The sequence below is a fragment of the Dermochelys coriacea genome, chromosome 1, assembly GCF_009764565.3.
Source record: "Dermochelys coriacea isolate rDerCor1 chromosome 1, rDerCor1.pri.v4, whole genome shotgun sequence".
Lineage (NCBI taxonomy): Eukaryota > Metazoa > Chordata > Testudines > Dermochelyidae > Dermochelys > Dermochelys coriacea.
In genome coordinates this window covers 14,545,633-14,569,171 of record NC_050068.2, presented here as the reverse complement: position 1 = coordinate 14,569,171, position 23,539 = coordinate 14,545,633, and the positions used below count along the sequence as shown (strand labels likewise).

At 46.6% G+C, this 23,539-nt stretch overlaps 1 protein-coding gene across 5 annotated transcripts in view; it reads right to left on the bottom strand.

The window, feature by feature from the left end:
• MYO7A (myosin VIIA) overlaps positions 1–23,539 on the bottom strand; it is a 186,193-nt gene that overhangs the window by 100,146 nt on the left and 62,508 nt on the right. For 2 of the 5 annotated variants that reach the window (XM_043504067.1, XM_043504068.1), the window contains exons 1-3: positions 14,768–15,400; positions 7,595–7,708; positions 2,249–2,401 (exon numbers count right to left, since the gene is read on the bottom strand). In XM_043504067.1, coding sequence (XP_043360002.1) covers positions 2,249–2,401; positions 7,595–7,708; positions 14,768–14,872 — 372 coding nt within the window. In that variant the 5' untranslated portion in view covers positions 14,873–15,400. Of the gene's footprint in view, positions 1–2,248; positions 2,402–7,594; positions 7,709–14,767; positions 15,401–23,539 lie in introns of those variants that run through there. The other 3 variants (XM_043504070.1, XM_038377727.2, XM_043504069.1) reach the window with 2 other exon arrangements.

The following is a 23,539-nucleotide window of genomic DNA, read 5'->3' as shown; positions in this document are numbered from 1 at the left end:
TGTAACATTTTTTCTCATTTTCACATCCCCCCAGTTCCATCTGAGGCAAGGAGTAGAGCTGGCAAAATACCAAAAGGAAATGTCATATTTTTGGCCTACCTGGAAACAGGGCCTGCTAGAAATCTCACAAGTAGAGACAGGCCTGAACCAAACTCAAGCATCTGAACACCCTCAAATTTTTGCAAGATGTGTGTGTGTGTGTGTGTGTGCGCGCATGCGCATGTGCGTGAGTGTGTCAGATCTGGCTCTGCAAACAGGCCCCTACTGCTGTGGCGGAGTGCTCTCTCTAGATGTTAGGAAAGCCTGTTCTTGTGAGTTCTCCAGCCGGGCCTTACTGACCTAAGAGGTTTGGATAGTTTTCCTAAGATTCAAACAAGCATCTAGATGACCATAATTGTCCCTTCTGCCTTAAAATCTACCAGCCTATGAATCACTCATCTTTAAATGAAATCCTTAAATTGTTTCAAAAAAGACCTTGGAGAGTATGTCTACACTGCAATGTAAGCCCAGGTTAGTAGAACTTGAGTTTGCACACCCTGGGTTAGTTAACCTAGGGTTTAAGCGTCTACACTCATTTGTAACTCCAGGTTAGGAATTGTTGAACCCTGTATCCTCACTGCATTATGCAGGCCCGAGTCCAACCACCCATGTCCCAGACTTCCTAGTGTCCTCCCAAAATATGGCCGTGCTAACGCCTTGTTCGTGGTGCAGCATAGGAAAACTTGACTGCCCACCAAACTTGACTGTCCAGAGGACAAAGAATGTCTGTCTGGGGGATTGTGGGATACTTTTAGTGGATCCCAGAGTACAAGTCCAGTGGAGCTGCATCTACACTGCAATGCAATCAGGCTTGAACCCTGGTTTAACTTCAACACTTCATCCCCATGGGATCTTAAGACTCTGGGTCTGAGCCCCTGGGTTAGCATGATTTGTGTGTATATGGAAGGAAGATTAAGCTTGAGCCCTGAGTTTGCACTGCAGCATAGGCATGGGTGAGGGCACAAAATGATGTACTTCTGCCATTGAGTGCCTGCAAGCCTTACAATTTAAGAGCTATCCTGAAGTGCCCCGCTCTCATGTGATCACATTGACTATTTGGCAACATCAAATAGCATGCTTGCATGCACTCCAGGTATGTTTTATTTCAGGCACAAACCTGTGCATCTTATGACCCTGCAAGCCCGCAGCCAGCGAATCCGCAACTCTGATAAAAACAAACCAAGACCCTTGCTCTCCGACTTCTTTCCTTTTGGAGTTGTAATGTTATAGCAGAACAACTTTGCAACTCAATTTGCCTCCACATTATGTCCTAAATGAAAACCAGTGCAGCTGCACAAGTGCCACGTAGGGCAGAATCTGGGCTGTGGAAGTGTTAGAACCAGCAATGCAGCGTCAGGAGGAAATGGTTGAGTTTGCAAAGCTAGGGAATTGAGCATACCACGTATGAGATCACCGAGAGACAAACCTGCAAATCCACAATGCTGATTTTACAGTCGCTTTGCTGAGTCAAACAGTACTTAAAGGAGCGTTAAGGCGGCGTGTGCATGTCAGGAACTTAAGAGTTCTAAGAAAAATATCGTAACAATCAAACCGCAGCTGAGAGAAACCAGGGAATTCAGAATGAATAAGTCTTAAGTGCACACACCAGGTATTGCAAGGTCACCGTGGGAAAACTTCCTTGTCACACCACAGGTTATTTAATTCCCAGAGCCTGTCACACTGTGGGGATTCTTCAACCACATCCCCTATGCATGGAATCCTCAGTTAGGTCAGCTAAACATGTTGTGATCTTAAAGGGCGCCCAAGCAAATATCTGGAGATGGTTAGTTGTTACATGGGCCATGGGATCTGTAAGTTCCACTTGGACAATGAGAAACTCAGTCTAATGCTTCAGCCAAAGCACATTGCTCATAATTGTAGAAACTCCCTGCACTCGGGATCCACTCTCAGGTGTAAACCCAGGCTCCCATGTGGGACTTGAATTCACTAGCCCAGCGGTGAGGGGCGCTCCCCATTTGGTCACATAAAAGGAATTAGATTTTCTTAACATCCAGAAGATATATGCTTTCCCCAATTCAGTAAACCCCCATGTGCAATGGTATCTCACGTCCTGCAGGAACAGCATGTAAACTTTGCAGCAGATATGGCAGAGAATAGGTACGCATGGGGCTTGGACCAGATCAGGATAGAAATGAAAATAAACACAACAAAGCTGGGGTGAGATGACGTTCTCCGGGTGGGCACTCACATAGATAAGGTGCTCTCGGTAACGGATGAGCAGGTTCCTCAGAATCCCAGCTTCATTCAGATCCCCCAGGCGGATCATGTCCTCCACCCCGTGGATAGAGGTCGGGTGCATGGGTTTGATGTGGCTGGCATTGTGAGGGAAAATCCAATGCTCCTGAAAAGAAAAAGGGGAAAGAGGTCAAAAATGAGCCTACCACAATATGCATCCGAGACATATTCGGAAAGGACAGGATGAAAGGATGTATGCAGTACATGGTGCATGATAGCCATTAAATTTAAAAGATCATAGTGAAAAGGTAATGATTTCTCAGATCCCTGCAAGACCAGGATATAGCTGTGTTTTAACATCATCAGTTCACATGTGGGACTCACTGTCCCAAAGCACTATTGAGGGCAAAGGCTTAGCAGGATCAAAGAAAAGATAAGAAAGGGAATTAGACATTTATAGAACTGATTCTCACGGAGTCTCAGACCCCTTCACGCTGATCTGAAAGTATAAAGGGGCTTTAAAAGTGGGTGTGCAATTTAAGCCCACTTTAAGCCCCCTTTGCACTTCCAGAGTGGTGTAAAGGGGCTGTAGTGAAGTAAGAATCAGGCCCTACATGAAAAAGAAGAATATCTACAGTATTAGCGAGGATAACAAAATGATAAGGGATACAGAACCTCATGTTTCTGTGTATAAACCAGCCACCAACACTGCTAGTGATGGATGGAGGGGTTTGGCTCATCCTCTGAAACATCCATTACTTGTCAGTTGTGGAAATGGGTTACTAAACTAGAGGGACCATCGGTCTGACAATTCCTGTGTCCATGAAATGGGGATTTAGATGAATGGGTCAAAACTCCATTTACCCTTTCCTTGAGCTGCTCTGAGGAGGAGTGCAGAGGCATTTTGATTCCTGAAAACCTATTAGTCTTTATTCTCTTTGGAGCAGAAACTATTTCTTAGCCAGCGTTTGTACACAGGGTGACCAGAGAGCAAGTGTGAAAAAAGCAAGTGTAAAAAATCAGGATGGGGGGGAGGGAGGAAGGTCCCAATAAAACCAGGCCATCTGGACATCCTATTTGTACAGCACCTAGCACAATGGGGCCTGATCTTAGCGGGGGCCTCTAGGCACTGCTGTAATATAAACAATAAAAATCATTACTGCATTCAGCCACTTTTCTGATCTTGGTAGCCAGATCCACTGGGTTTCACAGGCTGCCCGGTTCATCCCTGACTTGCTCTCGCAGTTTTGGAGCTTCAGGTTTGTATATCACCTTAAGCAAGTTTGTCCTTTCAGGTTTGGCAAATTATTCCTGTGGTTTAATTGGCTCTGGAGCCAAAAATGGGCACTTTAAACAGATCCAGCCGGGAGCTCATGGAGACTTTGCTCAGAGGCTGTGCTGCATGACATGACCTACAAAGCTGTTCTGTAACTCGGGTTGTCTACGGTCCAATTGCACAAACCCAAACACCCTGCCCCACCCCGAAGCCCTGCCCCTGCTCCCTCCATCCCCCCCCATTGCTCACTCTCCCCCACTCTCACCAGGCTGGGGCAGAGGATTGGGGTGCGGGCTCTGGGCTGGGGCAGAGGGGTTCAGAGAGTTGGAGGGGGCTCCGGGCTGAGCCTGGGGGTGGAGGAGAGAGTGCGGGCTCTGGGAGGGAGTTTGGGTACAAGAAGGGCCTCAGGGCTGGGGCAGGGGGTGGGGTGCAGGAGGGTGTGAGGTGTGTAGGCTCCAGCCAGGCAGCGCTTACCTCAGGCAGCTCCCGGAAGTGACCAGCACATCGTGCTGGCTGCTACGCTCAGGGGTGGCTAGGCGGCTCTGCGTGCTGACCCTGCTTGCAGGCACCACCTCCACAGCTCCCGTTGGCCGCATTTCCCAGCCAATGGGAGCTGCGGAGTTGGCACTCAGGACGGAGCCAGGGCACAGAGACCCCCTGGCCTCCTCCTGCATCTAGGAACCAGAGGGATCTGCCGGTCACTTCCAAGAGCCACACAGAGCCAGGACAGGTGGGGAGCCTGCCTTAGCCCCACTGTTGTTGACTGGACTTTGGCCTATTAAAGGCAATCTGGGAGATTTTAATAGGAGAGGGAGGCTGATTCTGGGAGATTCCCAGCCAATCCAGGAGGGTTGACAACTCTATTGGTAAAAAACCAGTAGCCAGCCCCAGTCATCTGTATCAGTTTCTTGAAGGGCTCGGTGGGAACTCAGGAGCAGGTTAGGGAAGATGTTAGTGGGGATCCTATAGGAGAAGAGGAGTAACTAGCAGGAGCAGTGGTAACTAAAAACCCTAATCTAAAGTATTTATTTAGGCCTTGTGATAGAGTGCTGGGAAATAGCACCTGATGCAGCCCTCTGGTGACTGCAACCACAAGTAGTTGCTCTGGAGTAGTCCTGATTAGGAAGAGCTGCACCTAATTGGTGGACTGGGATGGGCTGAGGAGAGCCCCAAAGGCTAATTAGCTCATTACCCAAGAGGTAGAGAAGGCACAGGAAGGACGTGAGAGAGTGACAGGCTTCTCAGAGAAAGAGGAGATTGCTCAGGGGAAGAGACCCTCTGTCTTTCCCTCTCCTTGGCTGCGTGAGCTAAGGATTGTATGTTATGATAAATACAGAGCTGCAAAGGTTTGGAAAGGCAGTAGGAAAGAATAGTATAAATAAACAGCACAAAGCATTTTCTCTGAGTGGTTGGTTTGTGGCTGGAAAAGAAACAGGAGCAGGACAAGCCCCTGTCACAGCTCCCCCCCACCCATCACTATCATGTCTAACCTCACAATCATGGATGTATTGGAGATGGGCTGCTGCGGGGTCCCGCCACCAGGAAGTTTAGACTTGAAATTAGACAAAGGTTTCTAACCATCAGAGGAGTGAAGTTTTGGAATAGCCTTCCAAGGGAAGCAGTGGGGGCAAAAGATCTATCTGGCTTTAAGATTCTACTCAATAAGTTTATGGAGGAGATGGTATGATGGGATAATGTGATTTTGGTAATTAATTGATCTTTAAATATTCAGGGTAAATAGGCCTAATCCCCTGAGATGGGATATTAGATGGATGGGATCTGAGTTACCCAGGAAAGAATTTTCTGTAGTATCTGGCTGGTGAATCTTGCCCATATGCTCAGGGTTTAGCTGATCGCCATATTTGGGGTCAGGAAGGAATTTTCCTACAGGGCAGATTGGAAGAGGCCCTGGAGGTTTTTCGCCTTCCTCTGTAGCATGTGGTACGGGTCACTTGAGGGAGGCTTCTCTGCTCCTTGAAGTCTTTAAACCACGATTTGAGGACTTCAATAGCTCAGACATAGGTGAGGTTTTTCGTAGGAGTGGCTGGGTGAGATTCTGTGGCCTGCGTTGTGCAGGAGGTCGGACTAGATGATCAGAACGGTCCCTTCTGACCTTATTTATCCTCTCAACCCTCCTCCCCCTGTGAGGCAGAGCGGTGCGTGTGACAGATACAGCAATTTCTTGCAGTATCCTTGGAAAACCTCATTGTACTAAGTTTAAATCTCTTTAGAGTCCATTGTATTAAATGCAAGGCTTATGTATTATTGTTAAGGCTCCGATTAAGTCATGGGATCCAGGACTTCCATTGACCTCGGTGAGGTTTTCTGGCCCAGGGCTGGAGCTCCCCAGTGTCTCTGCACTGCTCCCAGCTCCCACCCTGGCAGGGAGACTCCCAGCCACCATGGCAGGTGAGGGGACCCCGCAGAAGCCCATCTCCTGTGGGCAACCCCAGAGCTCCCGCTTGCTGCAGGTGGTGGGGAACCCCCTGGCGCTCCCTGCTGCTGTGGGCGGCACCCCCACCACCGCCAGAACCAGAGCTGCTCAGCCGCTGTGCAGGTGCGACCCTGGAGCTCCCACTCACTGCAGTGGCAGGGAGCCCCTGGAGCCCCAGCAGCAACGGGTGCTGAGCTGAACCCGCCTCCCCATTTTGCCAGGGATATATTTAGTGAAAGTCAGGGACAGGTCACAGGCTTCCATGAATTTTTGTTAATTGCCCGTGACCTGTCCCTGACTTTTACTAAAAATATCCCTGACAAAATCTTAGCCTTAATTATTGTGGGCTGGGATTGCATGTAACTTCAAGTGGGGAGACAGGATGGGAACCCTGGGCCATGTTATGAATTTCAAAAGACTACAGTGAACAAGGTGCCAGACAAGGATGGTCTTCTGGGACAAACAGTATCAACTGTCTGCCTGGGGAATCTCCATGGGGAGGTGAAGGCAAATTCCCACCTCCAGTTATTCAAAAAACCCAGCCTTTTGAAGCTACACCTGGAGGAGGGGACCACTGTTGGCTGATTATCTGATCCTGGAATCTGAAGATCAAAGGCACTTGTTCATAACAACCTTAGCTCTGAGTCTGTAGCCACAGGAAACCCCATCGGTGGGCTCTCAATGTGTGACTTCTGCCAAAGCCCCTGATGGAGGGGGGTGATTTCTGGTAAGCTTAAGCCTATTAGAATGAGTGTAGATTCTTTGATTTTTAATATTTTCTTTGTAATGCTTTCACCTTAAGAATACATGTGCTTGCTTAGCAAGGGCTATGTGATAACTTGTAACTGCTAGCAACTGAAGCTGTTCATAGCCTTTGGAGAGAAAGCAAAGCTCAGACGCTGGCTGTTTAGGCAGTCTATCACAGTATAGGCCGGGAACTGTGCAGCCTGGAAAAAACCTGGTCAGTAGGGAGAGAGATGTAGGCCTCTACCTGAGAGATGTGATGGCTGAGGAGTCGGTAGCCTAGAGTGGATATCCTTGCTGGACCACAGAGGGGCCAATACAGGTGCATTTGCCCTGAAGTGTGACAGTGCTATTACCCTCATTTTACAGATGGGAAATTGAGGCACAGAAAGGGTAAGGGACTTGCCAAGGTCATACAGAAATCTGTGGCAGAGCAGGGAATTGAACCAGGTCTCCCAAGTCCCAGGCTAGCACCCTAATCCCTGGACTATCCCTCCTCTCCAATAAAATAAATTGGAAAGTTAGGAAAAGGCTTAAATAAACTCCTTTAATTGGGTCTGAAATAGACAAGTTGTTCACTAGCTACTTTGTGTTACTGCACTGTCTTGTTACGGTCTCCCTTGTCAGAGTTACTCTCCCTGCCCCCTTTCCCTCGTTTTGTTTGTTACACATGCTCCCTGTATCTTGTCTGCCACCTATGTCCTTGGGGGCTGGGATTATCTCATGTTGTGTGGTCCCGATCCAAAGTCTATGGGAGTCATGGAAAGAATCCTATTGATTTCAATGGGTTTTGGATCATACTGTGCATCTGTACAGCACCCAGTGCTTAATTCTATTTGGGGCCCCTACATCTGACACAAATACAAAGGACACATAATCACAATCCTCTTCTCCTTCATACATACATTGCCTTCATCGTCCACCACCTGGATCTGCCCAGAGTCACAAAGTTTGACCACGGCTCCGATAGGAACGTCGAATTCCCGACCGGTTTTGAGGTCCATCCATACATAATCCCCCTGAAACAAAACAGAGGAAAGGCATGTTGTCAGTGAAGATGAGCTGAAGAACACAGCACTGCAGGGAGGACTAAACATTCCCGGATAGAGTCATTTCTGAATGTTTTACTTCAAAAACACTGGTGTGAGTGCAAGTGACCTCCTTTGCAGTCCATACAATACCCAACTCCATAATGCTTTTCATCAGTAGGTTTTCATCACTTCACAAAAGGAGGGTAGAGTATCATTGTCACCATTTTACAGATGTGGAAACTGAGACACGGGGGGAAGTGACTTGCCAGCAGGCCAGTGCAGAGCTGGGAATAAAGCTCAAGTCTCCTGAGTCCCAGTCCAGTGCTCTACCCACTAGGAAACACTGCTACCTCTTCCTCATAGGCGGATCATAAAGCTAGTGTGAGGCAACGAGGCCCTAGCACTACAATGTATGCTAACTCTCTCATCCAGTTTTGGCAAACTGACCTGCTGCTAATCAGACAGCTACTCATGGGAAACCATTTCACACGTGTAAAATCTAGTCTGCTCCTTTTTCAATACAATATATTTTAAAACAACATCACAGGCAGAAGGTGGCCATGGGAGGGACATTAAAAGAAAACCAACAAGAGACAAAGGTTCAGTCTGATTTGAACCTGAAACCCTCCCACATCAGAATCAAATGTGTTGACAAACGGTCCCATCAGCAGGTTATGCATATAGAGTACTGCCTAAGCCAGTGCAAAAAGATTAACAGAGGGGTCGGACCAAACCCAGCCTTTCCTCTGTGCAACGGGTAGGTCTGAATCCGCAGAGGGGCCCAGGGAAAGGTGCTGAGGGCCAGAATCTTGCGCTGTGCCCGTTCTCACATGACAGTAAACTGCAGACAGGGGAAAGATTGTTTATTTTGCCGCTGAGCCGTGAATGTCTTTGGCTAGTCCAACGTATAGCTGACACTGAAGGGAACCTGGAATGGAGGGCAGTGCCTGTGTACTGTCTGCAGACAACAGGTTGTTATCTCTGCATGTGCAGCAGTCTGACTTCTGCTTCCAGCTCAGTCTCACCTTCACAGAACAGCTTATTCTCAGCCCAAGCAAAAGTGACTGCAATGCAAGCATGACACTGTGACTAGAAAGCAGGCTTTAGACATATCATCCTGCATTCCCTACTGCAGCCAATGGGAACTTTGCCTGAGTAAGAACTGTCGGATCAGGCCACTAATGTGACCCCACATTTCCTACACGGGTTTTAAATTGATCCTCTGCATGAGGTGTTCACCATTGTCCTCAAAGAAGGAGGAACCAACCTTCAATGAAAACATGAAATTCTTTCCTGCCGTTAAACCCGATCCCGGGAGGTGCTGAGCCTCCTCCAATTCCACGGCCGGCAAAGGGAGTTAAGGGCACTCTGCACTTTCTGCAGCAATTTCTTTTATAGCCAATTAACAAGGAATATAAAACATTGCTAAACATACATCACTCTGGTTGTCTACTCAATAGGACTGGAGAGGATGATTAACGCTTTGAGGGCCATATGGTCCTCTTGGACTAGATGACCTCTTGAGATACCTTCCAGCCCTACATTTCTTTGATTTTATGAAACCTACATCCAGAAATTGACTTAGGTGATGCACTTACATTAGTGGTTCCCAACCATTTGAAGGCGGAACCTCCACCTTTTGCAACAGACTGCTAGATGGCTGTCCCCCAGGCCTTGGGTCAATTGCTACCATCTCTTCTTGCTTCTTCTCCTTTCTTCCAGCCCTTTATTCTCTCTCACTCTCTTCCTCTTCATCCCTACGATCTCGTTTTTTTCTGTTCTATGTATGTTTTTCCTTTCTATTTTTAATGCAATTTTACATTTAAGCTCCCCCAAACCACCAGAAGGCTACAGGCTGTTTAGGTTGGGGATTGTCCATCTATGGCTCTAGGCGGAGATGTGTGCACTCTTGTTGTTTGCACCTGCTGTCTCTACCTCCATGGACTGCTATCCTGGGAGCTGCTGCGGCATCAGGGAGGGAAGGCAACATCTTCAATACGCCACCCAATCCACGGCATGGTAATGCTTTTGAGGTGGGGATCGCAGGTCATGCAGCTTTCTCCACTCCCAATACTTCTCCACTCTGCACCCAACTCTTGCCAACCCTGAGTGTTCCAAAATCATGAGTCAGGCCACAAAAAACCATGAGATTTTTTAAAATAATAAATGTTAGACTCATCTTCTTGGCCTTCTGGTTTCTCAGCCCTTCAGGTGAACTTGCTTTACCCTTTTGCTCTGTTCTCCTCAACCATGCAGGCTAGATGCATGCTCTTTTCTAAACGAACCTGAGGTTCTCAGGTAATCTCTTGCTTCCAGCAGCCACGGCCTTCAGAGAAACCACAAATATTCCAGGACTTACAATAAGATGGTGAGAGTTGGCAACACCGATACCCCTACTGTGCTAGCTTATTGTATTAGCACACAATCAGGCACTGTACTATGCTGCCTTTTGCCTAAATACTGACTATTAAAGTCATCATGCAGGCCAGTAACTTAAGTAAACTCTCGATGTTTTCAGGGAGTTTTTCCTGAGCAAGCTTTGAAAATTCTAGGCCAGCTCTGGCAATGGCAACCTTACTGTTTAGTACAATAGCATGTGTTAGGATATAGATATTCAGGCCTACCTGTAAAGGCCTGTACTTTAAGAATGTAGGTATATGTTTATCATTTAGCTAGTAATAGAGGTATTCAAGAAAGAATCTGTGTAAGGGCCTTCTCTCACTGTGACAGGCTGAGGCCCTGTTCTTAGGCCAAGGCCTTCGGCTAAGCAGCAGAGGCAGCCAAAAGCTGGGATGCGACCGATCACCTCCTCACATTCCAAACGAGTCAATCTGGGGCTGTTAGGAAGGGGATCCGATCTATCACCTCCAGAGAAAGGGAAAAGCCTAGAAGATGTAAAAGGAAATTTAGGTTGATAGTTTTCTGTCTGGTAAGAACTCACTTATCAATAGACACAGCTGGGAAACCCTTATGTCTTTATAGATGTAGTTGTGAAATCCTCACTTCTGTATTGTTTTGTCATTATAGTTCCCACTTTCCTATTGTTTATTTGCATGGTCTCTGGTTCTGTGATTATTTCTGTCTGCTGTATAATTAATTTTGCTGGGTGTAAACTAATTAAGGTGGTGGGATATAATTGGTTAGCTAATCATGTTACAATATGTTAGGTTGGGTTAGGTAAATTTCAGTAGAATGATTGGTTAAGGTATAGCTAAGAATATTACTATATAAATTAGGGGCAAACAGAAAGTAAGTTGGGATTCGAAAATAAGGAAAAAGGAACTTGGATTTAAGCTTACTGGAAGTTCACCCCAATAAACATCGAATTGTTTGCACCTTCGGACTTTGGGTATTGTTGCTCTCTGTTCATGAGAGAAGGACCAGGGAAGTGAGAGAGTGAAGGAATAAGCTCTCTAACAGCATGGTACTATCCCTGGATTATACAGCCATATGCAAGTTATAATTAAAATACACTATCTTGTTATTAAATAGTCAACTACTTTAAACTCTGCTTTCCATATCTACCAAGTTTTATGCATCTCCATGTATAGCATTTATGCACATTAATTATTGAGCAAATTTCCTTATTTGCATCTTATTTGCATATAAATGTATATTTCAGCTTTTTTTAAAATGTATGTGTGACAGGTTGGACCCCGCTTTTGGGATGCCACCTGATGTGCTGGGGTTTAACTGAGCTTCCCCTGCTCAATCAGTCTGGGTTCCTTCTTACTGCTTTGCTGGATTAGGATCTCCGGCCTCTTGCAGCACACACACACAGGTAGGGCCACACCCTGCTGCAGACACAGACTGGAGTCAGCTCTGTGAGAGAGGGCTCCCCCAGCACTCATGTGCACACCCCTTTTAGGAGTACAAACCCAAAGGTTTTATGAAATTCACCACTTCCCTCAATGTGGAGGGAGATGGGGGGGACAAGAAGTTGTGCCTGAATTAGAAATTTCATAAACTGGGTTATATTATAAACAATAAATAAGTTTATCAACTACAAAAGGCAAATTTTAAGTGAATATAAGAGATAACAGAACAAAGCAGATTACTGACCAAATAAAGCAAAATATGCAAGCTAAGCTCAATATACTTAAGAAACAGGTTACAAAAATGTAAATTCTCAACCTAAATGTTATTTTAGGCAGGTTGCAAAGTTTCTGTGGTTCAGAGTTCCAGTTATATTCCTTTTCAGACTGGACTCCTGTTTCAGTCTGGACTCCTCCATTGCCTTCCCTTCAGGTGGCTTTAGTAGTCTTTCTTCTTGGGCAGACAGGTCATGGAGAAGAGGAGTCCCGTTTGCTTTCCTCCCCACCCTTAAATAGGATTTACATAAGGTGGGAATCCTTTGTTTCCCAAACTAGATCCTCCCTTCTGTTCCAGTGGAAAGTTAAAGAAGTCCCAGGTAATGTTTAGTATCAGGTGACAAGACTACCTGACCTAGTAGTGTCACAGTTATGTCCCTGGATACCTCCCTGAAGAGGGATTAGTATCTTCCTGGTTTTGTTGTTCCTTCCTGATGGTTCATCAAATTTTATGGCCTGTCGTCTGGGGCGGGGGGGTGTCTTCTCAATACACACCTAGTTGTAATTGTTACATAGTCCATATTTCTAACTTTAGATACAAAAATGATACATGCATACAATTTGGATAATCACATTCAGTAAATTATAATATTTCCAATGATACCTTACAAGACCCATCTTCCATAAAGTATACCTCAGTTATGTCATATTCATACCATAAGCATATTTTCCTAAAGAATATGGAGTGAAACGTTACAGTATGGATTTAGAGTTTGTGAAAGGCTTCATCCAAGATTGATAGACCTGGTGATGAAGCCCCGAGCAAGTTTCCCTACACACACTGCCTTGTCAGCATGCCACACTCTTGATTTGGGATGGGGACTTCCTCAGCAGGGGGAGCCAGAGCCTGGGGATTGTTGAAAGCTTCCCCCACTCTTCCCCTCCCCTCCCGACTTTTCACATTTACTGTCTGGTCACCCTAATTTGGCTCCTCATATTCTTGCTTTGCCTTTTCTATTAGCAGAGCCCCTTCTCCTAGGGCTCTATGTCGCTCTGGCACCAGCAGGGGGACTAGAGAGAGCAGAGACAGACCTGGCTGCCTACAGAGGAGGCCCCACATCGACCCTAGTGGCTGAGACATGCTGCTACAACTCCTGCTCTCAAACCAGCTTGGTGCGGGAGGCTCAACTGGGCTGTGCGAAAGTGTGACAGAGCCCCCAAATGCAGGAGTGTCTTAGCACTGACGACATTGCCTAATACATAAACAGCTCTTTACAGCCTTGTATGTTACACTGCAGTGCCACCAACTTGATTGTTACTCAAGACAATTTCGTACATTCAGCCTCTTCGTTACACAGGGTGAGTAACACTGCAAATGAGTGGATGTAGCCACTCAAATGCAGGTGGCTTCGATGAACGTTGGCTTTGATTCCCTGTAACTCTTTGAAAAATTAGAGTCAGATTCTCAGCTGGTGTCAATCAGTAAAGCGGTATTGAATTAATAATAATAACAACAACAATATTTGTTTACTGTTGCAACGTGCTTTGAGATCCTCTAATGAAAAGGGTTATATGAATCTGTAAACCAATTGATGTCTATGAAGGCATTCCAGTTTATATCAACTGAGGCTCTGGCTGTTACTATTTAAAAAAATAATCTTATAATTTGGCTCAAAATGTCTTCAGAAGTACCTGATAAATAAGGAAAATAATTATATGCTTAGAGAATCAAAAATAGATACCTTATCTTTAGAACCAATCGAAAAATTGGTAGAAGAGGAAAGAAAAAACATATGGGTAAAGTAAATAACATATTGTTCAATTATATATCAGCTTAAATTGTATACTTTAGCATTTATACTTTAACTTCTTTAAGTGGAGGATCTCAAAGCATTTTACAATAGTTGACAGTATTATCCTCATTTTATAGTTGGTCAAACCACAGTGGACAGAACCCAGGTCTCCTATTCTAAGCCCCTAATTGCCAGAGAATACTCAAAAGTACAATAAAAATTACATTATACCCCCCAAAGAAAATATTTTATACCTGCGTTCTGGGGGTCAGTACTAAGCAGCCGAGTTTTGTGGCGCATTATGTCACCAGACACCAGAGATAAATACATAGCCCAATATCATGAAGTATAGTTTTATACTTCTCTTCTATTGTATGCTACTGTACTACAACAAATAAATAAATGATTTGACTAGCTAACATACTGGATATTAATTTTTTCAAAATGCCCTGTAAGTACAAATTAAAATTACATTTGTTAACACTGGCCAAAAAGGCAATTGTGATGGCCTGGACTAACTCAGCTAGACCCACCATATCCCTATTTCCTTTTTCTGCTTGGAAAGGGCTTGATGCAAAGTCCACAGAAATCACTAGGAGTCTTTGTACTGACTTCAGTGGGCTTTGGATCAGGTTCAATAGAAACAAAAACATCAGCTCAGGACATTTCATGGTGATTGGCACTTGGCCATTAAACAGCTCAATTAAACTGGTCGATAATCCTCATGAAATGCCCTGCATCTTGGTAGTTTGGGGTTAATTCAAGATATAGGGCGCAGCACCACAGAACCAAGAACACTTTCAGTCATTTCATAAATAGCCATATCTGAACCAACCAGTAGCAGTCACTATGCTAGGCACATTCCAAACCCTCCCGACCCTGCCCCCAGGAGCTCACAATCTCAAGACAGAGGCGAGGGGAGGGGGAACAACAGGCAATTTATATACAAGTCAACTCTATTCACTGTAATCAGCACAGTAGAAGTGTTGGGTTTTTTTTTTAAGAGGGGCATAAATGTGGCCAGAGTAGGGGCTTTACAAATGAGCTCAGGGATGTTGTACCATTCACGGGGGGCGGGGGGGGGACATAAAGAAGGAGGTGCAGATGTAATTGTGTGAGAAGCTGGCACAAGCACTACACAGGATCAAACTGTAATGTGATATAGATTTCAAAGGAGTCTGAAAGCCATTGTCAGCGTTTAGAGCCAGTGGCCCTTATCTTACCGATAAAAGAGTCAGGGGTTTCAAGGCTTGGCTGACATTCCGGAGCAGCGTCCATTTACCCTGATCCTTCTCTTCAGCGTCCACCACGCTGGGGCAGTGCTGCATGTTGATGGCTTTTGCCTCTTTAGCATTCTAGAGAGGCTACTGCACTTCCCTCGTTCCTACACATACTCCACTAGCTGGCAAGGAATCTTCAAAGATATCAGCTGGTTTGCTTTATGCCTCCTATTGCAGAACAATGATCATAAGCACTCACTTCTGCGGCAAGGCACTGTTTGTCTTGGGTCACAGTGTGGTTCTTGGAAAAGATTTTCTCCTAACAGGAGAGTTTCCAAAGAAGAGCTTAAGGAAAGCTTTAGCTTTTCTCATGGTTCACCACTGGAATATGCTAGAACTATCCCGAATTACTTTGCATTGTGGGAATCTATATACTGAGCACACAACAATGTGTTTCTCCACTTACAGTCCTCCCAGCGTCTCCAGTAATGGGTGATCTTCAGTAGGAGATGTAAAGGAAGCTGCAACCAGCAATTCGGACTTGAGGCCTCCTGAAAATGTCACTGTAAGATTCAAGGCAAAACTCTTTATTTCACCGTGACTTCTTTTCTTTCCCTTCCTTTCTCAGTGAAATAACTTGTCAGCAGCTTGATGTCTGTCAGGTCTGAGTCGCTGAATACTCTTGGATACTTATTAATCCACAAGTGTAGTTGTCCCCATGTAACACATGGCTTTTAATTAACCTAATACCTTGCAAAACCAAATTAACCAAAGCGCAGTGGGAACCCAAAACCAAAGGCCATCTGGATTTTCTTTAAACTGATCACCCACAGTAGTTCCATAGCAACTGGATTTTAAATAATTGAGTGGAAGGTGTTCTGAGACGCATTACTTGCATAGCTTTATGGGATGACTCAGGCTAAGCTATAGATTGAAATTACCTGCAAGTGTGAATAACAACATCAACATAATTACAGGTTTCAGAGTAGCAGCCGTGTTAGTCTGTATTCGCAAAAAGAAAAGGAGTACTTGTGGCACCTTAGAGACTAACAAATTTATTAGAGCATTTTTTCCACCAAATGCATCCGATGAAGTGAGCTGTAGCTCACGAAAGCTTATGCTCTAATAAATTTGTTAGTCTCTAACATAATTACAGTATGCTTTGCTTTTCTAGGGCCCAATCCTGCAATCCTTGCCCATGTGTGTAGTCCAGAGAACTGCTCTCATAAGGACTATTTGTATGAGTAAGGGTTGCAGGTTTGGATCCCAATCACACTGCTCATCTAGGACCCCAACTCACTGCATAAACATGAAATATGACTGCCTGGGATTAAAGGATAAAGGAGTTGGAGGCGCAAGTGGTGTTCTCGTCCATCCTCCCCGTGGAAGGAAAAGGCCTGGGTAGGGACCGTCGAATCGTGGAGGTCAACGAATGGCTACACAGGTGGTGTCGGAGAGAAGGCTTTGGATTCTTTGACCATGGGATGGTGTTCCATGAAGGAGGAGTGCTGGGCAGAGACGGGCTCCATCTTACGAAGAGAGGGAAGAACATCTTTGCCAGCAGGCTGGCTAACCTAGTGAGGAGGGCTTTAAACTAGGTTCACCGGGGGAAGGAGACCAAAGCCCTGAGGTAAGTGGGAAAGCGGGATACCGGGAGGAACCACAGGCAGGAATGTCTGTGAGGGGAGGGCTCCTGCCTCATACTGGGAATGAGGGGCGATCAACAGGTTATCTCAAGTGCTTATATACAAATGCACAAAGCCTTGGAAACAAGCAGGGAGAACTGGAGGTCCTGGTGATGTCAAGGAATTATGACGTGATTGGAATAACAGAGACTTGGTGGGATAACTCACATGACTGGAGTACAGTCATGGATGGTTATAAACTGTTCAGGAAGGACAGGCAGGGCAGAAAAGGTGGGGGAGTAGCACTGTATGTAAGGGAGCAGTATGACTGCTCAGAGCTCCGGTACGAAACTGTGGAAAAACCTGAGTGTCTCTGGATTAAGTTTAGAAGTGTGTGCAACAAGAGTGATGTCATGGTGGGAGTCTGCTATAGACCACCGGACCAGGGGGATGAGGTGGATGAGGCTTTCTTCCGGCAACTCACGGAAGCTACTAGATCGCATGCCCTGATTCTCATGGGTGACTTTAATTTTCCTGATATCTGCTGGGAGAGCAATACAGCGGTGCATAGACAATCCAGGAAGTTTTTGGAAAGCGTAGGGGACAATTTCCTGGTGCAAGTGCTAGGGGAGCCAACTAGGGGGAGCGCTTTTCTTGACCTGCTGCTCACAAACCGGGTAGAATTAGTGGGGGAAGCAAAAGTGGATGGGAATCTGGGAGGCAGTGACCATGAGTTGGTTGAGTTCAGGATCCTGACGCAGGGAAGAAAGGTAAGCAGCAGGATACGGACCCTGGACTTCAGGAAAGCAGACTTTGACTCCCTCAGGGAACAGATGGCCAGGATCCCCTGGGGGACTAACATGAAAGGGAAGGGAGTCCAGGAGAGCTGGCTGTATTTCAAGGAATCCCTGTTGAGGTTACAGGGACAAACCATCCCGATGAGTCGAAAGAATAGTAAATATGGCAGGCGACCAGCTTGGCTTAATGGTGAAATCCTAGCGGATCTTAAACATAAAAAAGAAGCTTACAAGAAGTGGAAGGTTGGACATATGACCAGGGAAGAGTATAAAAATATTGCTCGGGCATGTAGGAAAGATATCAGGAGGGCCAAATCGCACCTGGAGCTGCAGCTAGCAAGAGATGTCAAGAGTAACAAGAAGGGTTTCTTCAGGTATGTTGGCAACAAGAAGAAAGCCAAGGAAAGTGTGGGCCCCTTACTGAATGAGGGAGGCAAGCTAGTGACAGAGGATGTGGAAAAAGCTAATGTACTCAATGCTTTTTTTGCCTCTGTTTTCACTAACAAGGTCAGCTCCCAGACTGCTGTGCTGGGCATCACAAAATGGGGAAGAGATGGCCAGCCCTCTGTAGAGATAGAGGTGGTTAGGGACTATTTAGAAAAGCTGGACGTGCACAAGTCCATGGGGCCGGACGAATTGCATCCGAGAGTGCTGAAGGAATTGGCGGCTGTGATTGCAGAGCCCTTGGCCATTATCTTTGAAAACTCGTGGCGAACGGGGGAAGTCCCGGATGACTGGAAAAAGGCTAATGTAGTGCCCATCTTTAAAAAAGGGAAGAAGGAGGATCCTGGGAACTACAGGCCAGTCAGCCTCACCTCAGTCCCTGGAAAAATCATGGAGCAGGTCCTCAAAGAATCAATCCTGAAGCACTTAGAGGAGAGGAAAGTGATCAGGAACAGTCAGCATGGATTCACCAAGGGAAGGTCATGCCTGACTAATCTAATCGCCTTTTATGATGAGATTACTGGTTCTGTGGATGAAGGGAAAGCAGTGGATGTATTGTTTCTTGACTTTAGCAAAGCTTTTGACACGGTCTCCCACAGCATTCTTGTCAGCAAGTTAAGGAAGTATGGGCCGGATGAATGCACTATAAGGTGGGTAGAAAGCTGGCTAGATTGTCGGGCTCAACGGGTAGTGATCAATGGCTCCATGTCTAGTTGGCAGCCGGTGTCAAGTGGAGTGCCCCAGGGGTCGGTCCTGGGGCCCGTTTTGTTCAATATCTTCATAAATGATCTGGAGGATGGTGTGGATTGCACTCTCAGCAAATTTGCGGATGATACTAAACTGGGAGGAGTGGTAGATACGCTGGAGGGGAGGGATAGGATACAGAAGGACCTAGACAAATTGGAGGATTGGGCCAAAAGAAATCTAATGAGGTTCAATAAGGATAAGTGCAGGGTCCTGCACTTAGGATGGAAGAATCCAATGCACCGCTACAGACTAGGGACCGAATGGCTCGGCAGCAGTTCTGCGGAAAAGGACCTAGGGGTGACAGTGGACGAGAAGCTGGATATGAGTCAGCAGTGTGCCCTTGTTGCCAAGAAGGCCAATGGCATTTTGGGATGTATAAGTAGGGGCATAGCGAGCAGATCGAGGGACGTGATCGTTCCCCTCTATTCGACACTGGTGAGGCCTCATCTGGAGTACTGTGTCCAGTTTTGGGCCCCACACTACAAGAAGGATGTGGATAAATTGGAAAGAGTACAGCGAAGGGCAACAAAAATGATTAGGGGTCTAGAGCACATGACTTATGAGGAGAGGCTGAGGGAGCTGGGATTGTTTAGTCTGCAGAAGAGAAGAATGAGGGGGGATTTGATGGCTGCTTTCAACTACCTGAAAGGGGGTTTCAAAGAGGATGGCTCTAGACTGTTTTCAATGGTAGCAGATGACAGAACGAGGAGTAATGGTCTCAAGTTGCAATGGGGGAGGTTTAGATTGGATATTAGGAAAAACTTTTTCACTAAGAGGGTGGTGAAACACTGGAATGCGTTACCTAGGGAGGTGGTAGAATCTCCTTCCTTAGAGGTTTTTAAGGTCAGGCTTGACAAAGCCCTGGCTAGGATGATTTAACTGGGACTTGGTCCTGCTTTGAGCAGGGGGTTGGACTAGATGACCTTCTGGGGTCCCTTCCAACCCTGATATTCTATGATTCTATGATTCTATGATTCTAAAGTCCCTAGGGACCAGAGTCAGCGGAGTGCATTGTAGTCCAGCTCCATCTTCATCAGCTCCTGCTACACACCCTAGAACACCTCCCCCGCACCTCCAGGTGACCAGTTCAGGATTCCCCCCGACCTGGGAAATCATCAGTTGCCCATTTAAGGCAACATAAGGTCATTTTGCACCACTAAGGCTTGTCTAGACAAGCAGTGAGTGCGTGGCAAGCTGGAGTGTACGTCTACTGTGCACTAGCCTGTCACATGCTGCATCCGTGTGGACCCTGCTGCTGTGCACACTTCCACCCACTCTGCTTTGAAATGGGAGTAGGTCAGTGCTCACTAGGAAACTTTGAGTGAGTGGTAGCAGGGTCCACATTGTCAGTGAGTGCGTGGCAGGCCAATGCACTCTAGATTGACACCCCAGCATGCTGCACACTAACTGTTTGTCTAAAGCAGCACTAAGTGACTCTAGCTAGGAGTAGGATCTGATTCCTAGTCCTTGCCCTGGGGAGATCAAAATCTAATTAGACAGTGAGAGTACAGACCACACCTGTAATACAGCGTACAAAGACCCAAGCAAAGGAACAAAACCCTACGTCCTTACTCAGTGATTATCCTTCCTTAGTCAAAGCTTCCATTGACTTCCATGATTCCACCAACTTCCCATTCGGCCTGTGGGGCAGAGGAGATTTACCCCATCTAACACCTGTCATCGGACCATCTCAAGGCAAGTTATGGTCATTAACAAACAACCCCTCACACCACTCCTGTCAAGTAGGTGCTCTTAAATCTATTTTACAGAAGAATAAACGGAGGCACGGAGAAGAAACATGATTTGTCCAAGATCACACACAGAGACAGTGACAAAGTCAGAAATAAACCCCAGCAGTCTTGAACCTAGTCCCTTTGATCTAATCACTAGACCACTCTGTCTCTCCCTTTGGATGAATGTGTAATGGACACAGAACTGTCACCCCTCTTTGCATCTTTCCCAATCACCTTCTAACTTGGTCCATTGCAGTTTATGGACTTTTCTTATCTGTGCTGTGTTGCAGCTTCTCACTTAAATATAATCTCTGCACTTAGCAACAGCAGAATTTTTCAGAGCAATAACCCCAGGGAATAAGAGGAACTTTTGCATTCTAGCTGAAAGGCTGAGGAGCTGCTCCTCTCCCCTTCTATGCATGTTTGCACTCTTTGTCCTTCTGGGGGAAGAGGACTAGCCTGGACTTCTTTGGAGACCATCACACATCTCAATCAGCCAGAGGCGCTTGTATCTGGGTCATAGGACACACTTCTTTCCCTTAGCAGCAGCCTGAGTGCACTGCCTCTGCGACAATTCCATCCAATTGAGCCTGGAAATTAAGCCCCTATCTCCGTCCTCAAGGTATAGAACAATACCATGGAGCCACCGGACGGACCTATACTGCTCTTCCTTAAGGACCGTCCTATGTGTAGAGTGGGTAATACAGGAGTACACCTAGGGGAATAAGGGAACAAAAGAAATTGAGTCAGTCAGCCCATCAGCATCGCCACCCATTTTATATTACAGCTCATTGTGGTAACATTAGACCACTGACCCAAAATAGATGTGTGTGCTGGAGGGCCACTGAACACTGCAGATATTATTTATTATCTGTATTTCAGTAGCATCTAGAGGCCCCTGGTGTGGCAGGTGCTGCACATATACATACTGCATACACACTGCAAGAAACAGTATCTCCCTGAAGAAATGACACTCTAAATAAGTGGTGGGCAACCTGTGGGCCTCATGCAGCCCATCAGGGTAATCTGCTGGCGGGCCGCAAGACAGTTTATTTTCATTGACCATGCACAGGCCCGGCTGCCAGCAGCTCCCAGTGGCCGCGGTTTACTGTTCCCGGCCAATGGGAGCTGTGGGCGGCTATGCCTGCGGACGGTCAATGTAAACAAACTGTCTCGCGGCCCACCAACGGATTACCCTGACGGGCCGTGGGTTGCCCACCACTGCTCTAAACAGAGTATTACTGCCCCTGTCTCACAGGGAGGAAACAGACACGAAGTGAGTAAGGGAACACCTATACTGCAAAGACAGACCTGCAGCAGTGAGTCTCAGAACCTGGGTCAACAAATAACAGAAGCCCAGGCTCTGAAACCACACAAGGTGGGATGGTTTCAGAGCCCAGGCTCAAGCCCAAATGTCTATACTGTTGTTTTTAGCCACATGGTGCAAGACCAGGGCTCCGAGACCTGCTGCCACGTGTTGGTTTTTGTTCTGTTCCTTTTGCAGGGTAGATGTACCCTAAGCAGCTTGTCACAGCTCTCATAGGGGATCTATGTCAAAGCCAGGAATTGAACCTTCGTCTCCTGAGTCCCCGGCCAGTGCCTTAACCACAAGACCATCTCTGCTCTCTTCCTTGTGTCTCAAAATTACAGCAAAACCTGTACTCAATAATTCCATCCCTAGCCCCTGGAGAAGTACACAGTGCATTCAAGAACTCTCACAAAAGTTTCTTGCCTACTCTGGGGTGGTAAACAGCCCAAGCTCAATGTGTTTTGTGCACGGGACCAACGCAGGCTTGCATGGGTGGAATCCTCTCCCCCGAGGCAAGTCATGGAGCAGTCACTACGGCAGACTGTAGTAGTGACCACAGCCCCTACAGAGGTTTGGCACAGTAGTTCACCAATCTATTTGCAATATGCCCACCCTGTTCCCAGTTCACCCTTCCCCCCATCCGCCCCACATCTTGCCTATGCACTGCAGCACAGCCAGCCTCTTTGGCTTGCAGGTTACAGGGGGTCCCTACTGTGTAGCCTTTTCATGGCCTCCTCTCACCCCTGCAGTAGAACCATGGTAGGGCTGCTGCTTTAATCGGGCCTCCCACGTTCTCATAAGGGGCGGTGAGAGAGGAGGGCGGGCCTGGCACTCAGTCCAGGCATCAGGCACATTCAATAGGGGTCCATCTGTCACTGCACCAAGACCATACAGACAAGTGAGCAAATGCCTTTGGTGTTAACGTGTGTGTGTGTTTGTGTGTCAGTGTCACACTCACCCTAGGGAGAGGGCCTAGTTCCAGGTTTAATTTTGGTGTGTAGGCCAGGGTATAAACTCAGGTCCATATACTCCCCAGGGTGCAGAGTGGAGGCCCACTGAGCTCGGTAGGTCTCAGCAGAGATCAGGGGCAGCATACGACCTGCATGCAACTATTAAAAGGTCAGATTTACAAAGGCAACTAGAGATGCAGATTGGCGCCTAGTGAGAGTCAGAAAAGTGCCTACGCAGATTAAGTGCCGAATTCCCAGTCTAATTCTCCAAGTGGGAGTTAGGCGCCTAACCTGTGTTCTGTAAATGCCACGAGGTGCCTATCTGCATTTCCAGCTGCCCATGCACCTCTGTAATCTGAACCTAAATGTTTAGTTGTTGTTTATTATTTGTTCCAGGCCTTGCAGCTGCAGTCAATGGTGAGAACATCTGTCCCCTTTAGGCCACTGCTCTTCCTGCCCTTTATTTCTCTTCCTTCCCCATCCTCCTTTCTCTGTTTCTCTCCCTCTTCCTGCTCTGTCCTTTTTTCTTCATTTTCTTCCTTGCAGCAACTCCCAGAGAGCTGCACTCCCAGCCTCTTCCCCAGTCCATCCACTAGAATGATCCGTGCAGCTGCAGCCCTGCAGTGTTTCTAGCGTAGACATACCCTACATCACACACCTGGCTAGAAAGCTAGAACTCTGGTCCTTCATGTCCCAAACCAAAGATCTTTACTGCCTGTCTGAAAGCAGAACTTTCTTCGTTGATCACGGTAGCATGTTCCTCGTGTGCCCTATGGGCCACGCACTACAGGGCAACATGACACACAGACAGATCAAGCAAATGCCAATGCTACTCACAGAGCAGATTGCTATTCAAACCCCTGCTTACACACAGGTGCAGCATCATTCACCCCTTAGACCACTGGAGAGGCATAAAATACATATATCACTAAACTTACATCACCACTACTAAATGCTGCTAAGGCCAAATTCTCCTCATTTACACTAGTATAAGTCCATTGACTTTAACGGAGTTACTCCTGATTTACCCCGAGAGAAAAATCAGGACTGTGTATCGCTATTCTATACACCCATTTTTAGCTGCACGACTGCTGTTAGTCCATGGGAAGTGTGGGGGCAAAGCCTTGAGTTTTGACTGGACAAGATGGCACCCTATGCCAGGGAATTGCA